Here is a 20,766-nt window from a genome sequence, read left to right as displayed (position 1 = left end):
ACAGCAGCAGGGTAGGGAAGTGTCTAGTGAGGTGGAGGGCACATTGGTAGAAGAAGGATTGCAGCCTGTGGCTGAAGTTCCTGGGAAGCTGCTGGGAAGTGGGCGTCAGAAATGAGGAAGAGGCAGTAAGCTGCAGCCTGGATGGCTGCTTGGACAGGGTTTCGTTCGTGGCCAGAATAGGCCAGAAATCAGTGAATGGGCTAGAGCCAAACCTCCCCTGCACAGACAGCTGACAGATTCCTTCCGGGTGAAGGGTAGTTGGGTATAATCTCAGTAACAACCATCAAAATAGCATCAGTCTGTTAATGATGCGAGCTAGAATATTTGGTTTAAAATCGGAATGCTGCACTTAAGTCACTGTCTTCTTTGCTAAGAATGATGGTTACAGATGATAATTTTGCATTTGTCTCACTTTTTAAAAGAATAAAACTTAAATGGTTATTATACAAATATGTGGATGGCCAGAGTCAGACCAAATAAATCTATTTTAAGTTCTAAATAATAACCTATTATTTTACTTTACCAGTCATTTTTTTGTGCATATATTTCTCTGGGGGATCTCATCATCAGAGGTGATTGTGGTGATACCAAGATTTAGGTATTTTTGTGTCCTGGGCAAAAATATTATTATACGAAGTCATTTGTGCATAGTATATAAATCTACCAGAATAAGTTTTTGTTAACAAGATCATTTTCTCAACACCTTATTCCTTATATTTTAGAAAAGGCGCCGGCGGATTGACCGAAGTATGATTGGAGAGCCCACAAACTTTGTGCACACAGCTCACGTGGGGTCAGGAGACCTGTTCAGTGGGATGAATTCCGTAAGTACGTGGGTGGAACATACAGGTGGGGCCTCCAGGCATAGTCATGTGTACCTGTGTAACAGGTACATACATTCTTAATGACGGCACTGTGCCCAGTGAATTATAGACATTTGAACATACACACTTAATGTGAGCATCAAAGAGAAGAAAATGAACAATGAAAAATTAATCTCTTACGTAGTTTGCCAAGTCATCTGTTTTTCTATTTGTACTAAACTCTTTGTAGCTACCTTTCTTCCGAATAAATACTTTAAAACTTTTAAAGGATTTGAATTCAGAAAGGAAGGTACTATCCCATGGATTCTCATGCCCCCTGCCACCAAAGCGACTTGGAGGTCAGCTTTTTAGTAATATTTAATCTCTTAAGTTCAGTTAGTTGCCTTTTACAGATGTATTTATTGCATTTCCCTTATAAAATATTAGGCTTTACCTGATATTAGAATGCTTGTTATTTATTTATTACTGTAACATAAGTTCTCACACACTTAATAGAGGATTAGAATTTGTGTATATTTGCTGTCTTTTATAGAGGTTTTGGTGAATTTCAGAAGACACTTTAAATTTACTCAGCTGAACTCTTACTCCTTAATTTTCATCTAAGGGAAAATAGAGAGCAGTATAATAGAAACCAGTAGAGGGTTTTTATCAGGGCTCTGCCACTATGTTATCCCCCAAATCTAAAGTACACTGAGTTGTCTAAATGATCCCTCAAGTGTTTAGAACCAGAAAGTCAATAAGGCTTTTATAAACACAAAATTATGCTGCATTGTATGCTCACTTACTGGACAGCGTTAACAGAAGACTTAACAAAAGAACAGAGACTTATAAAGTAGGTAGATGAGTATCCTGGATACAGCAAACAAGTTTGTCACTACAGTTACTAGGTAAGCAAAGGGATGACATTTGTAGCTTCCTGGAAAGGAAACAGCTTGTTTGTTTTAAATCTGTAGGAAAAGTACACTGAACTGCCTTTTTTTTTTTTTTTTTTTTTAAATTAATTAATTTATTTATTTATGTCTGTGTTGGGTCTTCGTTTCTGTGCGAGGGCTTTCTCTAGTTGCGGCAAGTGGGGGCCACTCTTCATCGCGGTGCGTGGGCCTCTCACTATCGCGGCCTCTCTTGTTGCGGACCACAGGCTCCAGACGCGCAGGCTCAGTAATGTGGCTCACGGGCCTAGTTGCTCCGTGGCATGTGGGATCTTCCCGGACCAGGGCTCGAACCCGTGTCCCCTGCATTGGCAGGCAGATTCTCAACCACTGCGCAACCAGGGAAGCCCCCACTGAACTGCTTTTGTGGAAATGTAAGAGGTGTCAGATTTCTGTTAAAATACAATTCAGTAGCTTCGTTTCCTGGATTAATGTGGAGTGAAGAGACCAAATGGGACCCTATGACTTTTGTTAATATTAAGGTCATTGTGGCATATATAAATAGAATGAATGGTTTCAAATTTATTATATCTGATTAATTTTAATTTCTTTCTCATCAACACGTCTTCTTCCCCACTTCTGTTCTTAAAAATTTAACTGTATAGGACAAATTAAGTTCTTAGTTCATAGTACTTAGTTAACGTTTAAAATCTCGTTTATGCACATTTCAGAATTTCCTTCAAGATTTCTATCTGGTATTTTGTCTCTATGAAAAGCCTGTCATTGATGTACATGACTCTTGTTTGCCATCAAGTTAGGTAGAGTTTGAGGACTGTCCCCTGCAGGGCTGACTGAGCTGCAGCATCAAGACGGGCCCTCAGCTGTTGTAGAGGTTCTGCCCTGCAGTCTCCAGACAGCCTCCTCTGGTTACTGAAGTAGATTTCTTATGAGGTGTTCTAGCTCTTCAGAACCAAACCTGTCTTCCAAAGGCTGTTTGTACTCATTGCCTATATTACGTATTAGTTTGTTGTCTCTACAAAGAAATAGTTTCTCTTAAGTTCATCTATTCTGAGAATTGAGCAACAGTAATAGGAACATGGCTCGATGCATATGAAAGAGGCAGAGGCCACGCTGGACTATTGAATGGTCAGATGACTGGTTTCTTTTTTCCCGTAAATACACTGTTCTTCCCAAGACTACTTTTCATACTAACTTATTGCTAGAAAAGGTTCTATGACTTTTTTAATAATATAACTTTATTGTGTTAAAATAATGCATATCCACAGTCACAATAATACATGTCATCTCAACGCTGAGGGTTACTTACTAGAAAATCCAAGTCCTTTTGTTTGAAATTGAAGAATTGACTTTTGGAAGAAAAACAGATTTTTATTTTTCTTAGAATTTGCATGGCGTTATGAAAGTACCATGTAAAAATATAAAGGTGTTGTTGTAAATAGGCCTAAGATACCTATAAAACCTAACATGTCATGTTAGGTGGGAAATTATTTGGTACCAGGGTAAAATCAAGTTTGTGCCACAAAACAGTGTTACCACAGAGGAGCAGAAAATGAACTGATAGCCTATGGCCATAAGCTTCGCAGACTGAGCAAGTTTACTTAAATAGACCTATAGATTTTAGTTTTATTTATTTACTTATTAAAATTTTTAAATTTTATTTATTTATTTTTGGCTGTGTTAGGTCTTTGTTGCTGCGCGTGGGCTTTCTCTAGTTGGGGCGAGCAGGGGCTACTCTTTGTTGTGGTGCACAGGCTTATCATTGCGGTGGCTTCTCTTGTTGTGGAGCACGGGCTGTAGGCACACGGGCTTCAGTAGTTGTGGAACATGGGCTTAGTTGCTCCGCAGCATGTGGGATCTTCCCGGACCAGGGCTCAAACCCAGGTCCCCTGCATTGGCAGGCGGATTCTTAACCACTGCGCCACCAGGAAGTCCCTCTTTTTTTTTTTTTAATATTCTTACCTAAAGTAGTCATTTGAGTAATGTGAATATAGATATTACAGTACATCATTATGTGATATCATTGGAGTTAGTTCCACATACGTGAATTTTTCAGTAAATGAGTAAAAATTTACCCATTTAAGAGCCAATCACATGTTCTCACTTGAACCATATTGGACCTAAATAAGCCATGCATTTTATATTTTGCTATTCTCTTCAATTAGAATATATTTAAACCTATCTTACTCCAAAAATAACTTAGACCAGTCTTATTACTTTCTTTAAACAAACTGACTGAGGATCATCAATGAAAAGACACCTTGTGTCGATACATCATGTTTTCTGTGATTAAGTATTTGATAAGTTGATTAATGAATGGGTGGTGCTCCCACCCCGTCGCACCTCCCGGGGTCCTAGAAATGTGAAGGGCCCTTTGAGCTGTTTCTGTGCATTACACCAGACTGCCAGTGCTCTCACCCTTGACTGTTAGGCCGTCATATCCCAAACCTTCCTGTTGCCGCTTTTTTTAGCAGTCGAGCTTGATTCGCTCGTTCTCTGCTTCCAAAATGCTTCTAATTGCTATGAACTAAGATAGGATACACTAAGAACTCTTCACAGTTCGCAGGTAACTTTGTGACTTTGTTTTGGCAAAGTAAGAAAACATCCCAGCGGGACTTCCCTGGCCGTCCCGTGGTTAACACTCTGTGCTTCCACTGCAGGGGTCCCAGGTTCGATCCCTGATCCGGGAACTAAGATTCTGCATGCATCACGGCCAGGAAAAAAGGGAAAATACCCGAGCATTTATATATCTCACAGTCTACTAGAAAGTAGCCCTGTAATGTGGTTAGGAAAGGTTATCATCTTTAATCATTTTACAGATAAGAAGCCTGATATGCACAGAGGATAAATAGTTCACCCAGAGTTACAATATTAAAAAGAAGTTTGGATTTCAGTCCAAGTCTTTGGATTCTTTTGTTGTTGGAACATAGTTGATTTACAATGTGGTGTTTCAGGTGTACAGCAGATACACATACACATGTATTCATTCATTCTTTTTTAGATTTTTTTCTCATATAGGTTATCACAGAATATTGAGTAGAGTTCCCTGGGCTATGTATTAGGTCCTTTTTGGTTATCTGTCTTATATATAGTAGTGTGTGTGTTCATCCCAAACTACTGATTTATCCCTCCCCCACCATGTTTCCCCTTTGGTAACCATAAGTTTGTTTTCCATATCTGTAAGTCTGTTTCTGTTTTGTAAATAAGTTCATTTGTTTCTTTCTTTCTTTTTTTTTTTTTTTAAAGAAATTCACGGTCTTTTATTTATTTATTTATTTATTTATTTATGACTGTGTTGAGTCTTCGTTTCTGTGCGAGGGCTTTCTCTAGTTGCGGCAAGTGGGGACCACTCTTCATCGCTGTGCGCGGGCCTCTCACCATCGTGGCCTCTCTTGTTGCGGAGCACAGGCTCCAGACGCGCAGGCTCAGTAATGGTGGCTCACGGGCCCAGTTGCTCCGTGGCATGTGGGATCTTCCCAGACCAGGGCTCGAACCCGTGTCCCCTGCATTGGCAGGCAGATTCTCAACCACTGCGCCACCAGGGAAGCCCTGTTTCTTTCTTTTTTTAAAATTAGATTCTACATGAGTGATAGCATATGATATCTGTCTTTGTCTGACTTACTTCACTTAGTATGATAATCTCTAGGTCCATCCATGTTGCTGTGAATGGCATTATTTCATTCTTTTTTATTTTATTAAAAAATTTATTTTATCTTATTTTTATTGGAGTATAGTTGATTTACACTGTTGTGTTAGTTTCAGGTGTACAGCAAAATGAATCAGTTATATATATATACATATATCCACTCTTTTAGACTCTGTTCCCGTATTGGCCATTACAGAGTATTGAGTAGAGTTCCCTGTGCTATGCAGTAGGTCCTTATTAGTTATCTATTTTATATATACTAGTGTATATGTCGAGCCCAGTCTCCCAATTTATCCCTCCCACCACCCCATCCTCCCTGGTAATCATAAGATTGTTTTCTACATCTGTGACTCTTTCTGTTTTGTAAATAATTTGGGATGACATTTAGGTTGCTTCCATGTCTTGGCTATTGTAAATAGTGCTGCTATGAACATAGGGGTGCATGTATCCTTTTGTAAATATTATAGTTTTCTTCAGATGTATGCCCAGGATTGGGATTGCTGGATATGGTAGTTCTGTTTTTAGGTTTTTAAGGAACCTCATACTGTTCTCCATAGTGGTTGTACCAATTTACATTCCCACCAACAGTGTAGGAGGGTTCCCTTTTTCCCACACCCTCTCCAGCATTTACTGTTTGTAGAATTTTTGATGATGGCCATTCTGACTGGTGTGAGGTGATACCTCATTGTAATTTTGATTTGCTTTTCTCTGATAATTAGTGATGTTGAGCATCTTTCTTGTGCTTTTTGGCCATCTGTATGTCTTCTTTGGAGAAATGTCTATTTAGATCTTTTGCCCATTTTATTTTTTTTTATTCAAACAAAGTCACAAAAATTATAATCATCCTCATCAGTTCACTCAGTCCCATGTAATTAATTTTTTTTTTCATCTTGATCTTTTGTTAGCACTTTTAGGAATTCATCAGTTTTCCATTAGAGTTCTGAAAATGCTTATTCATTCAGTTCAGCAGTATAGTCAGTTACCAGAAACCTGTACTTGTCAGAGTCTTTTCCATGAATTCCTTGAAGATGAAACCCTTTTATAGTAACATTTTTGCGAAAGCATCAGAGTACACCCAGAACTGTCTGTAAATGACAAAAGACTTAAAAATGACCACGGTTAAAGATTTGATGAAAGTTCATAATAATGCAGTTGACAAGGAAATTTATTTATTTCTGAGATGTACATTTTAAAGTAATAACTAGAATTATGACTTATAACATTATACCAGAACATAGAAGATTTTTAGAAATTTCATGTAATGTGTGAAACATTTATATTAACATATTTCCATACAAATAACCCAAAGAAAGTTTAGTATTAGTTGTTTTTTTTTGTTTGTTTTTTTATACTGCAGGTTCTTATTAGTCATCAATTTTATACACATCAGTGTATACATGTCAATCCCAATCGCCCAATTCAGCACACCACCATCCCCACCCCACCGCAGTTTTCCCCCCTTGGTGTCCATACGTTTGTTCTCTACATCTGTGTATCTATTTCTGCCCTGCAAACTGGTTCATCTGTACCATTTTTCTAGGTTCCACATACATGTGTTAATATACGATATTTGTTTTTCTCTTTCTGACTTACTTCACTCTGTATGACAGTCTCTAGATCCATCCATGTTTCAACAAATGACTCAATTTCGTTTTTTTTATGGCTGAGTAATATTCCATTGTATATATGTACTACAACTTCTTTATGCATTCGTCTGTCGATGGGCATTTAGGTTGCTTCCATGACCTGGCTATTGTAAATAGTGCTGCAAAGAACATTCGGGTGCATGTGTCTTTTAGAATTATGGTTTTCTCAGGGTATATGCCCAGTAGTGGGACGGATTGCTGGGTCGTATGGTAGTTCTATTTTTAGTTTTTTAAGGAACCTCCATACTGTCCTCCATAGTGGCTGTATCAATTTACATTCCCACCAACAGTGCAAGAGGGTTCCGTTTTCTCCACACCCTCTCCAGTATTTGTTGTTTGTAGATTTTCTGATGCCCATTCTAACTGGTGTGAGGTGATACCTCATTGTAGTTTTGATTTGCATTTCTCTAATAATTAGTGATGTTGAGCAGCTTTTCATGTGCTTCTTGGTAATCTGTATGTCTTCTTTGGAGAAATGTCTATTTAGGTCTTCTGCCCATTTTTGGATTGTGTTGTTTGTTTTTTTGATATTGAGCTGCATGAGCTGCTTGTAAATTTTGGAGATTAATCCTTTGTCAGTTGCTTCATTTGCAAATATTTTCTCCCTTTCTGAGGGTTGTCTTTTGGTCTTGTTTATGGTTTCCTTTGCTGTGCAAAAGCTTTGAAGTTTCTTGAGGTCCCGTTTGTTTATTTTTGTTTTTATTTCCATTACTCTAGGAGGTGGATCAAAAAAGATCTTGCTGTGATTTATGTCAAAGAGTGTTCTTCCTATGTTTTCCTCTAAGAATTTTATAGTGTCCGGTCTTACATTTAGGTCTCTAATCCGTTTTGAGTTTATTTTTGTGTATGGTGTTAGGGAGTGTTCTCATTTCATCCTTTTACATGTAGCCGTACAGTTTTCCCAGCACCACTTATTGAAGAGACTGTCTTTTCTCCATTATATATCTTTGCCTCCTTTGTCATAGATTAGTTGACCATAGGTGCGTGGGTTTATCTCTGGGCTTTCTATCTTGTTCCATTGATCTGTGTTTCTGTTTTTGTGCCAGTACCATATTGTCTTGATTACTGTAGCTTTGTAGTAGAGTCTGAAGTCAGGGAGTCTGATTCCTCCAGCTCCATTTTATTCCCTCAAGACTGCTTTGGCTATTCGGGGTCTTTTGTGTCTCCATACAAATTTTAAGATGATTTGTTCTAGTTCCATAAGAAATGCCATTGGTAATTTGATAGGGATTGCATTGAATCTGAAACCCAAAGATTGCTTCGGGTAGTATACTCATTTTCACAATATTGATTCTTCCAATCCAAGAACATGGTATATCTCTCCATCTGTTGGTATCATCTTAAATTTCTTTCATCAGTGTCTAATAGTTTTCTGCATACAGGTCTTTTGTTTCCCTAGGTAGGTTTATTTCTAGGTATTTTATTCTTTTTCTTGGAATGGTAAATGGGAGTGTTCCCATAATTTCTCTTTCAGATTTTTCATCATTAGTGTATAGGAATGCAAGAGATTTCTGTGTATTAATTTTGTATCCTGCAAATGTACCAAATTCATTGATTAGCTCAAATAATTTTCTGGTGGCAATGTTAGGGTTCTCTATGTATAGTATCATGTCATGTGCAAACAGTGACAGTTTTACTTCTTCTTTTCCAATTTGGATTCCTTTTATTTCTTTTTCTTCTCTGATTGCCGTGGCTAGGACTTCCAAAACTATGTTGAATAAAACTGGTGAGAGTGGACATCCTTGTCTCATTCGTGACCTTAGAGGAAATGCTTTCAGTTTTTCACCATTGAGAATGATGTTTGCTGTGGGTTTGTCATATATGGCCTTTATTATGTTGAGGTAGGTTCCCTCTGTGCCCACTTTCTGGAGAGTTTTTATCATAAATGGGTGTTGAATTTTGTCAAAAGCTTTTTCTGCATCTATTGAAATGATCATATGGTTTTTATTCTTCAGTTTGTTAATACGGTGTAAACATTGATTGATTTGCGTATATTGAAGAATTCTTGCATCACTGGGATAAATCCCACTTGATCATGGTGTATGATCCTTTTAATGTGTTGTTGGATTTTGTTTGCTAGTATTTTGTTGAGGATTTTTGCATCTATGTTCATCAGTGATATTGGTCTGTAATTTTCTTTTTTTGTAGTATCGTTGTCTGGTTTTGGTATCAGGGTGACGGTGGCCGCATAGAATGAGTTTGGGAGTGTTCCTTCCTCTGCGATTTTTTGGAAGAGTTTGAGAAGGATGGGTGTTAGCTCTTCTCTAAATGTTTGATAGAATTCACCTGTGAAGCCATCTGGTCCTGGACTTTTGTTTGTTGGAAGATTTTTAATCACAGTTTCCATTTCACTACTCGTGATTGGTCTGTTCATATTTTCTATTTCTTCCTGGTTCAGTCTTGGAAGGTTATACCTTTCTAAGAATTTGTCCCTTTCTTCCAGGTTGTCCATTTTATTGGCATAAAGTTGCTTGTAGTAGTCTCTTAGGATGCTTTGTATTTCTGCCATGTCTGTTGTAACTTCTCCTTTTTCATTTCTAATTTTATTGATTTGAGTCCTATCCCTCTTTTTCTTGATGAGTCTGGCTAATGGTTTATCAATTTTGCTTATCTTCTCAGAACCAGTTTTTAGTTTTATTGATCTTTGCTATTGTTTTCTTTGTTTCTATTTCATTTATTTCTGCTCTGATCTTTATGATTTCTTTCCTTCTACTAACTGTGGGTTTTGTTTGTTTTCTTTCTCTAGTTCCTTTAGGTGTAACGTTAGATTGTTTACTTGAGATTTTTCTTGTTTCCTTAGGTAGGCTTGTATAGCTATCAACTTCCCTCTTAGAACTGCTTTTGCTGCATCCCATAGGTTTTGGATCATCGTGTTTTCATTGTCATTTGTCTCTAGGTATTTTTTAATTTCCTCTTTGATTTCTTCAGTGACACTTGATTATTTAGTAACGTATTGTTTAGCCTCCATGTGTTTGTGTTTTTTACGTTTTTTTCCCTGTAATTCATTTCTAATCTCATAAGGTTGTGGTCAGAAAAGATGCTTGATATGATTTCAATTTTCTTAAATTTACTGAGCCTTGATTTGTGACCCAAGATGTGATCTATCCTGGAGAATGTTCTGTGCGCACTTGAGAAGAAAGTGTAATCTGCTGTTTTTGGATGGAATGTCTTATAGATATCAATTAGATCTATGTGGTCGATTGTGTCATTTAAAGCTTCTGTTTCCTTATTTATTTTCATTTTGGATGATCTGTCCATTGGTGTAAGTGAAGTGTTAAAGTCCCCCACTATTATTGTGTTACTGTCGATTTCCTCTTTTATAGCTGTTAGCAGTTGCCTTATGTATTGAGGTGCTCCTATGTTGGGTGCATATATATTTATAATTGTTACATCTTCTTCTTGGATTGATCCCTTGATCATTATGTAGTGTCCTTCCTTGTCTCTTGTAACATTCTTTATTTTAAAGTCTTATTTTATCTGATATGAGTATAGCTTCTCCAGCTTTCTCTGAATTTCCATTTGCATGGAATATCTTTTTCCATCCCCTCACTTTCAGTCTGTATGTGTCCCTAGGTCTGAAGTGGGTCTCTTGTAGACAGCATATAGATGGGTCTTGTTTTTGTATCCATTCAGCAAGCCTGTGTCTTTTGGTTGGAGCATTCAATCCACTCACGTTTAAGGTAATTATCGATATGTATGTTCCTATGACCATTTTCTTAATTGTTTTGGGTTTGTTTTTGTAGATCCTTTTCTTCTCTTGTGTTTCCCACTTAGAGAAGTTCCTTTAGCATTTGTTGTAGAGCTGGTTTGGTGGTGCTGAATTCTCTTAGCTTTTTCTTGTCTGTAGAGCTTTTGATTTTTGCATCAAATCTGAATGAGATCCTTGCTGGGTAGAATAATATTGGTTGTAGGTTCTTCCCTTTCATCACATTAAGTATATCATGCCACTCCCTTCTGGCTTGTAGAGTTTCTGCTGAGAAATCAGCTCTTAATCTTATGGGAGGTCCCCTGTATGTTATTTGTCGTTTCTACCTTGCTGCTTTCAGTAATTTTTCTTTGTCTTTAATTTTTTCCAATTTGATTACTATGTGTCTCGGCCTGTTTCTCCTTGGGTTTATCCTGTATGGGACTCGCTGCGCTTCCTGGACTTGGGTGGCTATTTCCTTTCCCATGTTAGGGAAGTTTTCGACTATAATCTCTTCAAATATTTTCTCTGGTCCTTTCTCTGTCTCTTCTCCTTCTGGGACCTCTATAATGTGAATGTTGTTGTGTTTAATGTTGTCCCAGAGGTCTCTTAGGCTGTCTTCATTTCTTTTCATTCTTTTTTCTTTAGTCTGTTCCATAGCAGTGGATTCCACCATTCTGTCTTCCAAGTCACTTATCTGTTCTTCTGCCTCAGTTATTCTGCTATTTATTCCTTCTAGTGTATTTTTCATTTCAGTTATTGTATTGTTCATCTCTGTTTGTTCTTTAATTCTTCTAGGCCTTTGTTAAACATTTCTTGCATCTTCTCAATCTTTGCCTCCATTGTTTTCCTGAGGTCCTGGATCATCTTCACTATCATTCTGAATTCTTTTTCTGGAAGGTTGCCTATCTCCAATTCATTTAGTTGTTTTTCTGGGGTTTTATCTTGTTCCTTCATCTGGTACATAGCCCTCTGCCTTTTCATCTTGTCTATCTTTCTGTGAATGTGGTTTTTTGTTCCACAGGCTGCAGGATTGTAGTTCTTCTTGCTTCCTTGCCCATTGTTTGAATGGGTTTTTTTGGTTTTTTGATATTCAGCTGTATGAGCCGTTTGTATATTTTGAAAATTAATCCCTTGTCAGTCGCTTCATTTGCAAATATTTTCTCTCATTGTGTGGGTTGTCTTTGTTTTGTTTATGGTTTCTTTTGCTGTGCAGAAGCTTTTAAGTTTCCTTAGGTCCCATTTGTTTATTTTTGTTTTAGTTATCATTACTGTAGAAGGTGGATCCAAAATGATATTGCTGCAATTTGTGTCAGGGAGTGTTCTGCCTATGTTTTCTTCTCAGAGTTTTATAGTGTCTGGCCTTGCATTTAGGTCTTTGATCCATTTCGTGTTGATTTTCGTGTAAGGTGTTAGAGAGTGTTCTAATTTACTTCTGTTACATGTAGCTCTCTGTTTTTCCCAGCATCTCTTATTGAAGAGACTGTCTTTTCTCCATTGTGTATTCTTTTTTTTTTAAATAGATCTTTATTGGAGTATAATTACTTCACAATACTGTGTTAGTTTCTCTTGTACACCAAAGTGAATTAGCCATATGCATACCTATGTCCCCATAGCCCCTCCCTCTTGCGTCTCCCTCCCATCCTCCCTATCCCACCCCTCTAGGTCATTGCAGAGCACCAAGCTTATCTCCCTGTGCTATGCTGCTGCTTCCCACTAGCTAACTGTTTTACATTTGGTAGTGTACATATGTCGATGCTACTCTCACTTCACCCCAGCTTCCCCCTCCCACCCCGTGTCCTCAAGTCCATTCTCTATGTCTCCTCTTTATTCCTGCCCTGCAACTAGGTTCATCAGTACCATCTTTTGTTTTTTTTAGATTCCATATATATGAGTCAGGATACAGTATTTGTTTTTCTCTTTCTGACTTAACTTTTGTCTGTATGACAGACTTCAGGTCCATCCACCTCACTACAAATAACTCAGTTTCATTTCTTTTTATGGCTGAGTAATATTCCATTGTATATATGTGCCACATCTTCTTTATCCATTCATCTGTCGATGGACATTTAGGTTTTTTTCATGTCTTGGCTATTGTAAATGGTGCTTCAGTGAACATTGTGGTACATGTCTCTTTGAATTATGGTTTTCTCAGGGTATATGCCCAGTAGTGGGATTCCTGGGTCATATGGTAGTTCTATTTTTAGTTTTTTAAGGAACCTCCATTTCCAGCATTTATTCACCACACCCTTTCCAGCATTTATTCCTTGTAGTTTTTTTTTTTAATAGCTACTTTATTTATTTATTTATTTATTTATTTATTATTTATTTATTTATTTTTAGCTGTGTTCGGTCTTCGTTTCGTGCGAGGGCTTTCTCTAGTTGCGGCAAGCAGGGGCCACTCTTCATCGTGGTGCGGGGGCCACTCTTCATCGCGGTGTGCGGGCCTCTCACTATTGTGGCCCCTCCAGTTGCGGGGCACAGGCTCCAGACGTGTAGGCTCAGCAGTTGTGGCTCACGGGCCCAGCTGCTCCGCGGCATGTGGGATCTTCCCAGACCAGGGCTGGAACCCGTGTCCCCTGCATTAGCAGGCAGATTCTCAACCACTGCGCCACCAGGGAAGCCCCCTTCTAGCTTTTTTGATAATGGCCATTCTGACCGGCATGAGGTGATACCTCATTGTAGTTTTGATTTGCATTTCTCTAATAATTAGTGATGTTGAGCATCTTTTCATGTGCCTCTTCACCATCTGTATGTCTTCCTTGGTGAAATGTCTTTTTAGGTCTTCCACCCATTTTTTAACTGAATTGTTTGTTTTTTTGATATTGAGCTCCATGAGCTGTTTGTATATTTTGGAGATTAATCCTTTGTTGTTTCATTTGCAAATATTTTCTCCCATTCTGAGGGTTGGCTTTTCGTCTTGTTTATCGTTTCCTTTGCTGTGCAAAAGCTTTTAAGTTCAGTTAAGTCCCATTTATTTATTTTGGTTTTTATTTCTGTTAATTAACTCTAGGAGGTGGGTCAAAAAAGTTCTTGCTGTGGTTTATGTCAAAGATTGTTTTTGCTATGTTTTCCTCTAAGAGTTTTATAGTGTCTGGTCTTACATTTAGGTCTTTAATCCATTTGGAGTTTATTTTTGTGTATGGTGTTAGGGAGTGTTCTAATTTCATTCTTTTACATGTAGTTGTCCAGTTTTTGCAGCACCAGTTATTGAAGAGGCTGTCCTTTCTCCGTTGTATGTTCTTGCCTCCCTTGTCGTAAATTAAGTGACCATATGTGCTTGGGTTTATTTCTGGTCATTCTGTCCTGTACCATTGATCTATACTGGCTTTTGTGCCAGTACCATACTGTCTTGATTACCGTAGCTTTCTTGCCTCCTTTGTTATAGATTAGGTGACCATAGATTTGTGAGTTTATTTCTGGGCTTTCTATCCTGTTCCACTGATCTCTGTTTCTGTGCCATTACCATACTATTTTGATTACTGTTACTTTGTAGTTAGTCTCAAGTCAGGGAGCCTGATTTCTCCAGCTCCATTTTTCTTTCTCAGGATTGCTTTGATTACTTGGGGTCTTGTGTGTCTTTAATAATTTTTTGTTCTAGTTCTCTGAGAAACGCCATTGGTAATTTGATAGGGATTGCATTGAATCTGTAGATTGCCTTGTGTAGTATGGTCATTTTCACAATATTGATTCTTCCAATCCAAGCACATGGTATCTCTCCATCTGTTTGTATCATCTTTACTTTCTTTCATCAGTGTCTTATAGTTTTCTGCATACAGGCCTTTTGTCTCCTTAGGTAGATTTATTCCTAGGTATTTTATTCTTTTTGTTGCAGTGGTAAATGGGAGTGTTTCCTTAATTTCTCTTCCAGATTTTTTATCATTAGTGTATAGGAATGCAAGAGATTTCTGTGCATTAATTTGGTATCGTGCTACTTTACCAAATTCATTTATGAGCTCAAATAGTTTTCTGGTAGCATTTTTAGGATTCTCTGTGTATAGTATCATGTCATCTGCAAACAGTGACAGTTTTACTTCTTCCTTTCCAGTTTGGATTCCTTTTATTTCTTTTTCTTCTCTGATTGCTGTGGGCTAGGACTTCCAAAACTGTGTTGAATGAAAGTGGTAACAGTGGACATCCTTGTCTTGTTCCTGATCTTAGAGGGAACGCTTTCAGGTTTTCACCACTGAGAATGATGTTAGCTCTGGGTGTGTCATATATGGCCTGTATTATGTTGAGGTAGGTTCCCTCTATTCCCACTTGCTGAAGAGCTTTTATCATAAATCGGTGTTGGATTTTCTCAGAAGCTTTTTCTGTATCTATTGAGATGATCACTTGGTTTTCATTTTTCAGTTTATTACTGTGGTGTAGCACACTGATTGACTTGAAGATATTGAAGAATTCTTGCATCCCTGGGATAAATCCCACTTGATCATCATGTATGATCCTTTTAATATATTGTTGGATTCAGGTTGCTAGTACTTTGAGTATCTTTGCATCTCTGTTCATCGGTGATATTGGACTGTAATTTTCTTTTTTGTGTGTGGTGTCTTTGTCTAGTTTCAGTATCAGGGTAATGTTGGCCTCATAGAATGAGCTTGGGAGTGTTCCTTTCTCTGTAATTTTTTGGAAGAATTTCAGGAGGGTAGGTGTTAACTCTTCTCTAAATGTTTGATAGCATTCGCCTGTGAAGCCATCTGGTCCTGGACTTTTTGCTTGTTGGAAGTTTTTAAATCAGTGTTTCAATTTCAGTACTTGTGATTGGTCTGTCATATTTTCTGTTTCTTACTGGTTTAGTCTTAGAAGATTGTACCTTTGTAAGAGTTTGTCCCTTTCTTCTAGCTTGTCCATTTTATTGGCATATAGTTGTTTGTAGTCAACTTATGATCCTTTGTATTTCTGTGGTGTCTGTTGTAACTTCTCCTTTTTCATTTCTAATTTTATTGATTTGAGTCCTGTCCCTTTTTTCTTGGTGAGTCTGGGTAAAGGTTTATTAATTTTGTTTATCTTTCCAAAGAACCAGCTTTTAGTTTTATTGATCTTTGCTATTGTTTTGTTCGTCTCTGTTTCATTTATTTCTGCTCTGATCTTTATGATTTCTTTCCTTCTACTAACCTTGGGTTTTGTTTGTTGTTCTTTAGTTGTTTTAGGTGTAAGTTTAGGTTGTTTATTTGAGATTTTTCTTGCTTCCTGAGGTACGATTGTACTGCTATAAACTTTCCTCTTGGAAGTGCTTTTGCTGCATCCCCAAAACTTTGGACCATCGTGTTTTCATTGTCATTTGTCTCGAGGTATTTTTTAATTTCTTCTTTGATTTTTTTCAGTGATCCATTGGTTGTTTAGTACCATTGTTTAGCCTCCATGTGTTTGTGCGGTTTTTTTTTTTTTTTTTTTTACAATTTTTTCCCTGTAGTTTCTAATCCCATAGCGCTGTGGTCAGAGATGATGCTTGGTATGATCTCAATTTTCGGAAATTTACCGAGGCTTGATTTGTGACTCAAGATGTGATCTATCCTGGAGAATGCTCTGTGTGCCTTTGAGAAGAAAGTATATCTGCTGTGTTTGGATGGAATGTCCTGTAAATATCAATGAAATCTATCTGGCCTATTCTGTCATTTAAAGCTTTTGTTTCCTTATTAAAATTTTCTGTCTGGATGATCTGTCCATTGGTGTAAGTGAGGTGTTAAAGTTCCCCACTATTATTGTGCTACTGTCGATTTCCTCTTTTATAGCTGTTAGCATTTTCCTTATGTATTGAGGTGCTCCTATGTTGGGTGTATATATGTTTATAATTGTTATATCTTCTTGTATTGATCCTTTGATCATTATGTAGTGTCCTTCTTTGTCTTGTAACAGTCTTTATTTTAAAGTTTATTGTGTCTGATAGTAGTATTGCTACTCCAGTTTTCTTTTGATTTCCATTTGTATGGAATACCTTTTTCCATCCTCTCACTTTTAGTCTGCATGTGTCACTAGATCTGAAGTGTCTCTCTTGTAGACAGCAAATATATGGGTCTTGTTTTTGTTTCAGCCAGTCTATGTCTTTTGGTTGGAGCATTTAATCCATTAACATTAAGGTAATTATTGATATGTACGTTCTTGCTATTTTTTTTCATCTGGATTTATTTCTTAAGGTCATTTTTCTTCCCTTCCTCTTTTATTCTCTTGTGATTTGATGTCTATTTTTTTTTCTTTCTCTCTCTGTCTCTTTTTTTTTTTTTTTTTTTTTTTGGTGTGGGGGTCCATGCTGAGCAACACACACAGGATCTTAGTTCCCAGACCAGGGATTGAACTTGTGCCCCCTGCAATGGAAGTGCAGAGTCTTAACCACTGGTCCACCAGGGAAGTCCCTTGATGTCTTATCTTTAGTGATGTGTTTGGATTGCTTTTTTCTTTGTGTGGGTAGCTATTCTAGATTTTTCGTTTGTGGTTCCCATGAGTTTTTGCTGTAGTAGTCTATGTATGTACAAGATTGTTTTAAGTTGTTGATATCTTCATTTCAAATGCATTTCCAATATCCTGCATCTGTACTCTGCTCATGATTGCTGGTTTTGATATTATATTTGTGTGTGGAAGATTTCCTACCTTTACTTTATGTTTGCTTCTGCCAGTGAACTTCCCCGAGTCTAGTTGTGGCCTCTTATTTTCCACCTAGAGGTGTTCCTTTCAGATTTGTTGTAATGCTGGTTTGGTGGTGCTAAATTCTCTTAGCTTTTGCTTGTGTGTAAAGCCTTTTTTTTTGGCTGTGTTGGGTTTTCGTTGCCACATGCTGTCTTTCTCTAGTTGTGGCAAGCAGGGGCTACTCTTGGTTGCAGTGTGCGGGCTTCTCGTTGCAGTGGCTTCTCTTGTTGTGGAGCACGGGCTCTAGGCATGTGGGCTTCAGTAGTTGTGGCACACAGGCTTAGTTGCTCCATGGCATGTGGGATCGAACCCATGTCCCCTGCATTGGCAGGCAGATTCTTAACCACTGTGCCACCAGGGAGGCCCCTGTAAAGCTTTTGATTTCTCCATCAAATCTAAATGAGAGCCTTGGTGCGTAGAATATTCTTGGTTGTAGGTTTTTCCCTTTCATCCCTTTAAATATATTGTGCCACTTCCTTCTGGCCTGCAGAGCTTATACTGAAAAATCACCTGATAACCTTATGGGGTTCCCTTGTATGTTATTTGTTGCTTTTCCCTTGGTGCTTTTAAAATTTTTTCTTTGTCTTTAATTTTTATCAGTTTGATTAATATGCATGTTGGTGCGTTCCTCCTTGGGGTCATCTTTTATGGGACTCTCTGTGCTTCCTGGACTTGAGTGAGTGTTTCCTTTCTTGTGTTAGGGAAGTTTTCGGGTATAATCTCTTCAGATATTATCTTGGGCCCTTTCTCTCTTCTTGCACCCTTATAATGCAAACGTTGGTGTGTTTTAATGTTTCCCAGAGGTCTCTGAGACTGTCCTCATTTCTTTTCATTCTTTTTCCTTTGTTCTGTTCCGTGGCAGTGATTTCCAACATTCTGTCTTGCAGCTCACTTATTTTTCTCCCTCAGTCATTCTGCTGTTGATTCCTTCTAGTGTATTTTTCATTGCAGTTATTGTATTGTTCATCTTTATTTGTTCATTATATCGTCTAGCTCTTTGTTAAACATTTCTTGTAACTTCTCAATCTGTGCCTCCATTCTTTTTCCAAGATTTTGGGTCATCTTTACTATCATTACTCTAAATTCTTTTTCAGGTAGGCTGCTTATCTCCTCTTCATTTAGTTGTTCTTGTGGGTTTTTATCTTGTTCCTTCATCTGAAACATATTTCTCTGCCTTCTCATTTTGTCTTTCTTTGTCGACTCCTTTATGCTGGCTGGAGGATCATAGCTCCTCTTGCTTCTGGTGTCTGCCCTCTGGTGGGTGAGAGTGGTCCTCAGGCTTCTGGAGGTTTCCTGGTGGGAGGGACTGGTGCCTTCCTGCTGGTGGGTAGAGCTGGGTCTTATCCTTCTGGTGGGCAGGGCTGTGTCAAGGGGTGTGTTTATAGGTGGCTGTGAGCTCAGTATGACTTTAGGCACCCTGTCTGCTGACGGGTGGATTTGTGTTTCCCTCTTGCTGGTTGTTCGGCAATTGCTTGCTTTTAACTGCACCAGTTTTAGGTCCTATTCCAAGGAAACTTCATTGGTACATATAAAATTATGGTTTGTTTTTTTTTTTTAGAAGGTTGATTAATGAAGTCCTGGAGAGTATATGGCACTCCTGGGGCCACTCAGCAAGGTTGCAGGTAGAGAAAATGAGTGCACAGGCCTGGAGTTCTGCCTTTATCAGGGTTGAGGATAGGATGCCTCAGGTTTCACAGGTTCACTCGTTACTGCTTCCTCCTGGCGTTGTTGTGAGGGTTACATGATGTCATATTTTGAAGCTATCCTGTAAACCTGAGACCAGCCTGTTCTCTGAGGGCTGTTAAGCAGATGTTGTTTGCAGGCTCAGGTAGAAGATGAGTCAAAGTTCAGGGGCTCTAACCACGTGATAAAAGCTGGAGAGAATGATGATTCCACCCTGGGCTCACATGAGAAAAGGGTGTACTACTCACAGTCTTTAAATATGCAGACTTGTCTCCTCGGGTGTGGCCTCTGGCTTAAGCTTGCTTTGAATATTCCAAGTCTTTGGATTCTTATACTCCTTTCCACTTTATCAGACTATACTAAGACTGTATTAAGTATGTAAATTTTACCACATGGACTTTTTTTAAATTTATTTATTCATTTATGTACTTTTGGCTGCATTGGGTCTTCGTTGCTGCATGTGGGCTTTCTCTAGTTGTGGCGAGTGGGGGCTACTCTTCATTGCGGTGCGCAGGCTTCTCATTGCGGTGGCTTCTCTTGTTGCAGTGTGGGCTCCAGTAGTTGCGGGGCTCAGTAGTTGTGGCTCGCAGGCTCTAGAGCGCAGGCTCAGTAGTTGTGGCGCATGGGCTTATTTGCTCCGCGGCATGTTGGATCTTCCCAGACCAGGGCTTGAACCTGTGTCCTCTGCACTGGCAGGCAGATTCTTAACCACTGTGCCACCAGGGAAGTCCCACATGCACTTTTAAAGTTTATCTTTGGTTCAGTTTGATTCATATTTATTTTTGAATCTGATTCTAATCCAGGTAATTGAGGTGATCATATATGTGAGGTGTTTGTAAATTAAGGTGATTGAGGAACAAAGTTGAGTTCATCTGTATCCTTTTAACTGCTTTTGAAATGTAGCCAAGTGCCTTGTGAATTACGAAACTTGTTTTTTGTAATTGCCAAGTGGAGAAAGTTGCAGGAGTGGGGTGATGGGTGGAGAGGGAGTTGTGGCAAAAAAAAAAATGCTTCAGTCACTAGCTTCAGCATTTTGCCTTACAATGAGAGCAAGTTTAAGTCTATAAAAGGTATTTTTTCTTTTATAAAAGGCACCCTTTTGGGAAAAGCAGCCCAGCTAAAATATTAGGCAAGAGTTGCTTACTTGCAGTGGCCCTAGTTCCTGACTGGTTCTGTTCTTGTCTTGTTGCAGGTTAGCTCCATTCAGAACCAGATGCAGTCCAAGGGAGGCTACGGAGGTGGCATGGCTGCCAACGTGCAGATGCAGCTTGTGGACACGAAGGCAGGATAGCCCCGGATCCCTCCTCCAGTGAGTACCTCAGAACACAGGCTGGAAGTTCAGATACATACATGGCCACTAACAGCTGATGACATAGACAGCCTTAGTTTCAACCTTGGGGTTAAAAAATAAATATCTTGTTCTTTTAAAAAATTGTGAACTTACTAGAAAAGGTGAAAATACCTTAGTTGGCCAAGTGATGACCTTAGGCAGTTACTGCATTTTGAATATTAGTTTCAGGTGGTTGTTTTCCTTATGAGACACTTTAAATGCTTTTAAGACATCTTGTTTTGGGGGAGGCTTTGACTGCGATTCTAGTGACAAGATGTCTCTTATGTGTCCTTTAAACATGAGTGAAGTTACTGAGTATTGATACTGCACGAAATCCCATGTGTAGTGAAGTAATTTTATATTTAATACCATTATGGATAAACCTTTCATTATAAACTTTTCAAATTAAAAAGACAACTATTAAGAGGCATGAACCCCTAAAGG

The 20,766-nt window shown here is 38.4% G+C and overlaps 1 protein-coding gene across 2 annotated transcripts in view; it reads left to right on the top strand.

Annotated features, from left to right (window-relative positions):
• The window catches only part of CDC42SE2 (CDC42 small effector 2), a 53,533-nt gene that overhangs the window by 30,084 nt on the left and 2,683 nt on the right, over nt 1–20,766 (top strand). For both annotated transcript variants that reach the window (XM_082457953.1, XM_082457952.1), the window contains exons 2-3: nt 723–824; nt 20,185–20,301. In XM_082457953.1, coding sequence (XP_082314079.1) covers nt 723–824; nt 20,185–20,283 — 201 coding nt within the window. In that variant the 3' untranslated portion in view covers nt 20,284–20,301. The remainder of the gene's footprint in view (nt 1–722; nt 825–20,184; nt 20,302–20,766) is intronic.

Source organism: Balaenoptera physalus (assembly GCF_965194825.1).
Source record: "Balaenoptera physalus genome assembly, chromosome: 3".
NCBI classification, from domain to species: Eukaryota; Metazoa; Chordata; class Mammalia; order Artiodactyla; family Balaenopteridae; genus Balaenoptera; species Balaenoptera physalus.
The sequence above is the reverse complement of the archived record's forward strand: the minus strand, read 5'-3'. Positions and strand labels throughout refer to the sequence as shown.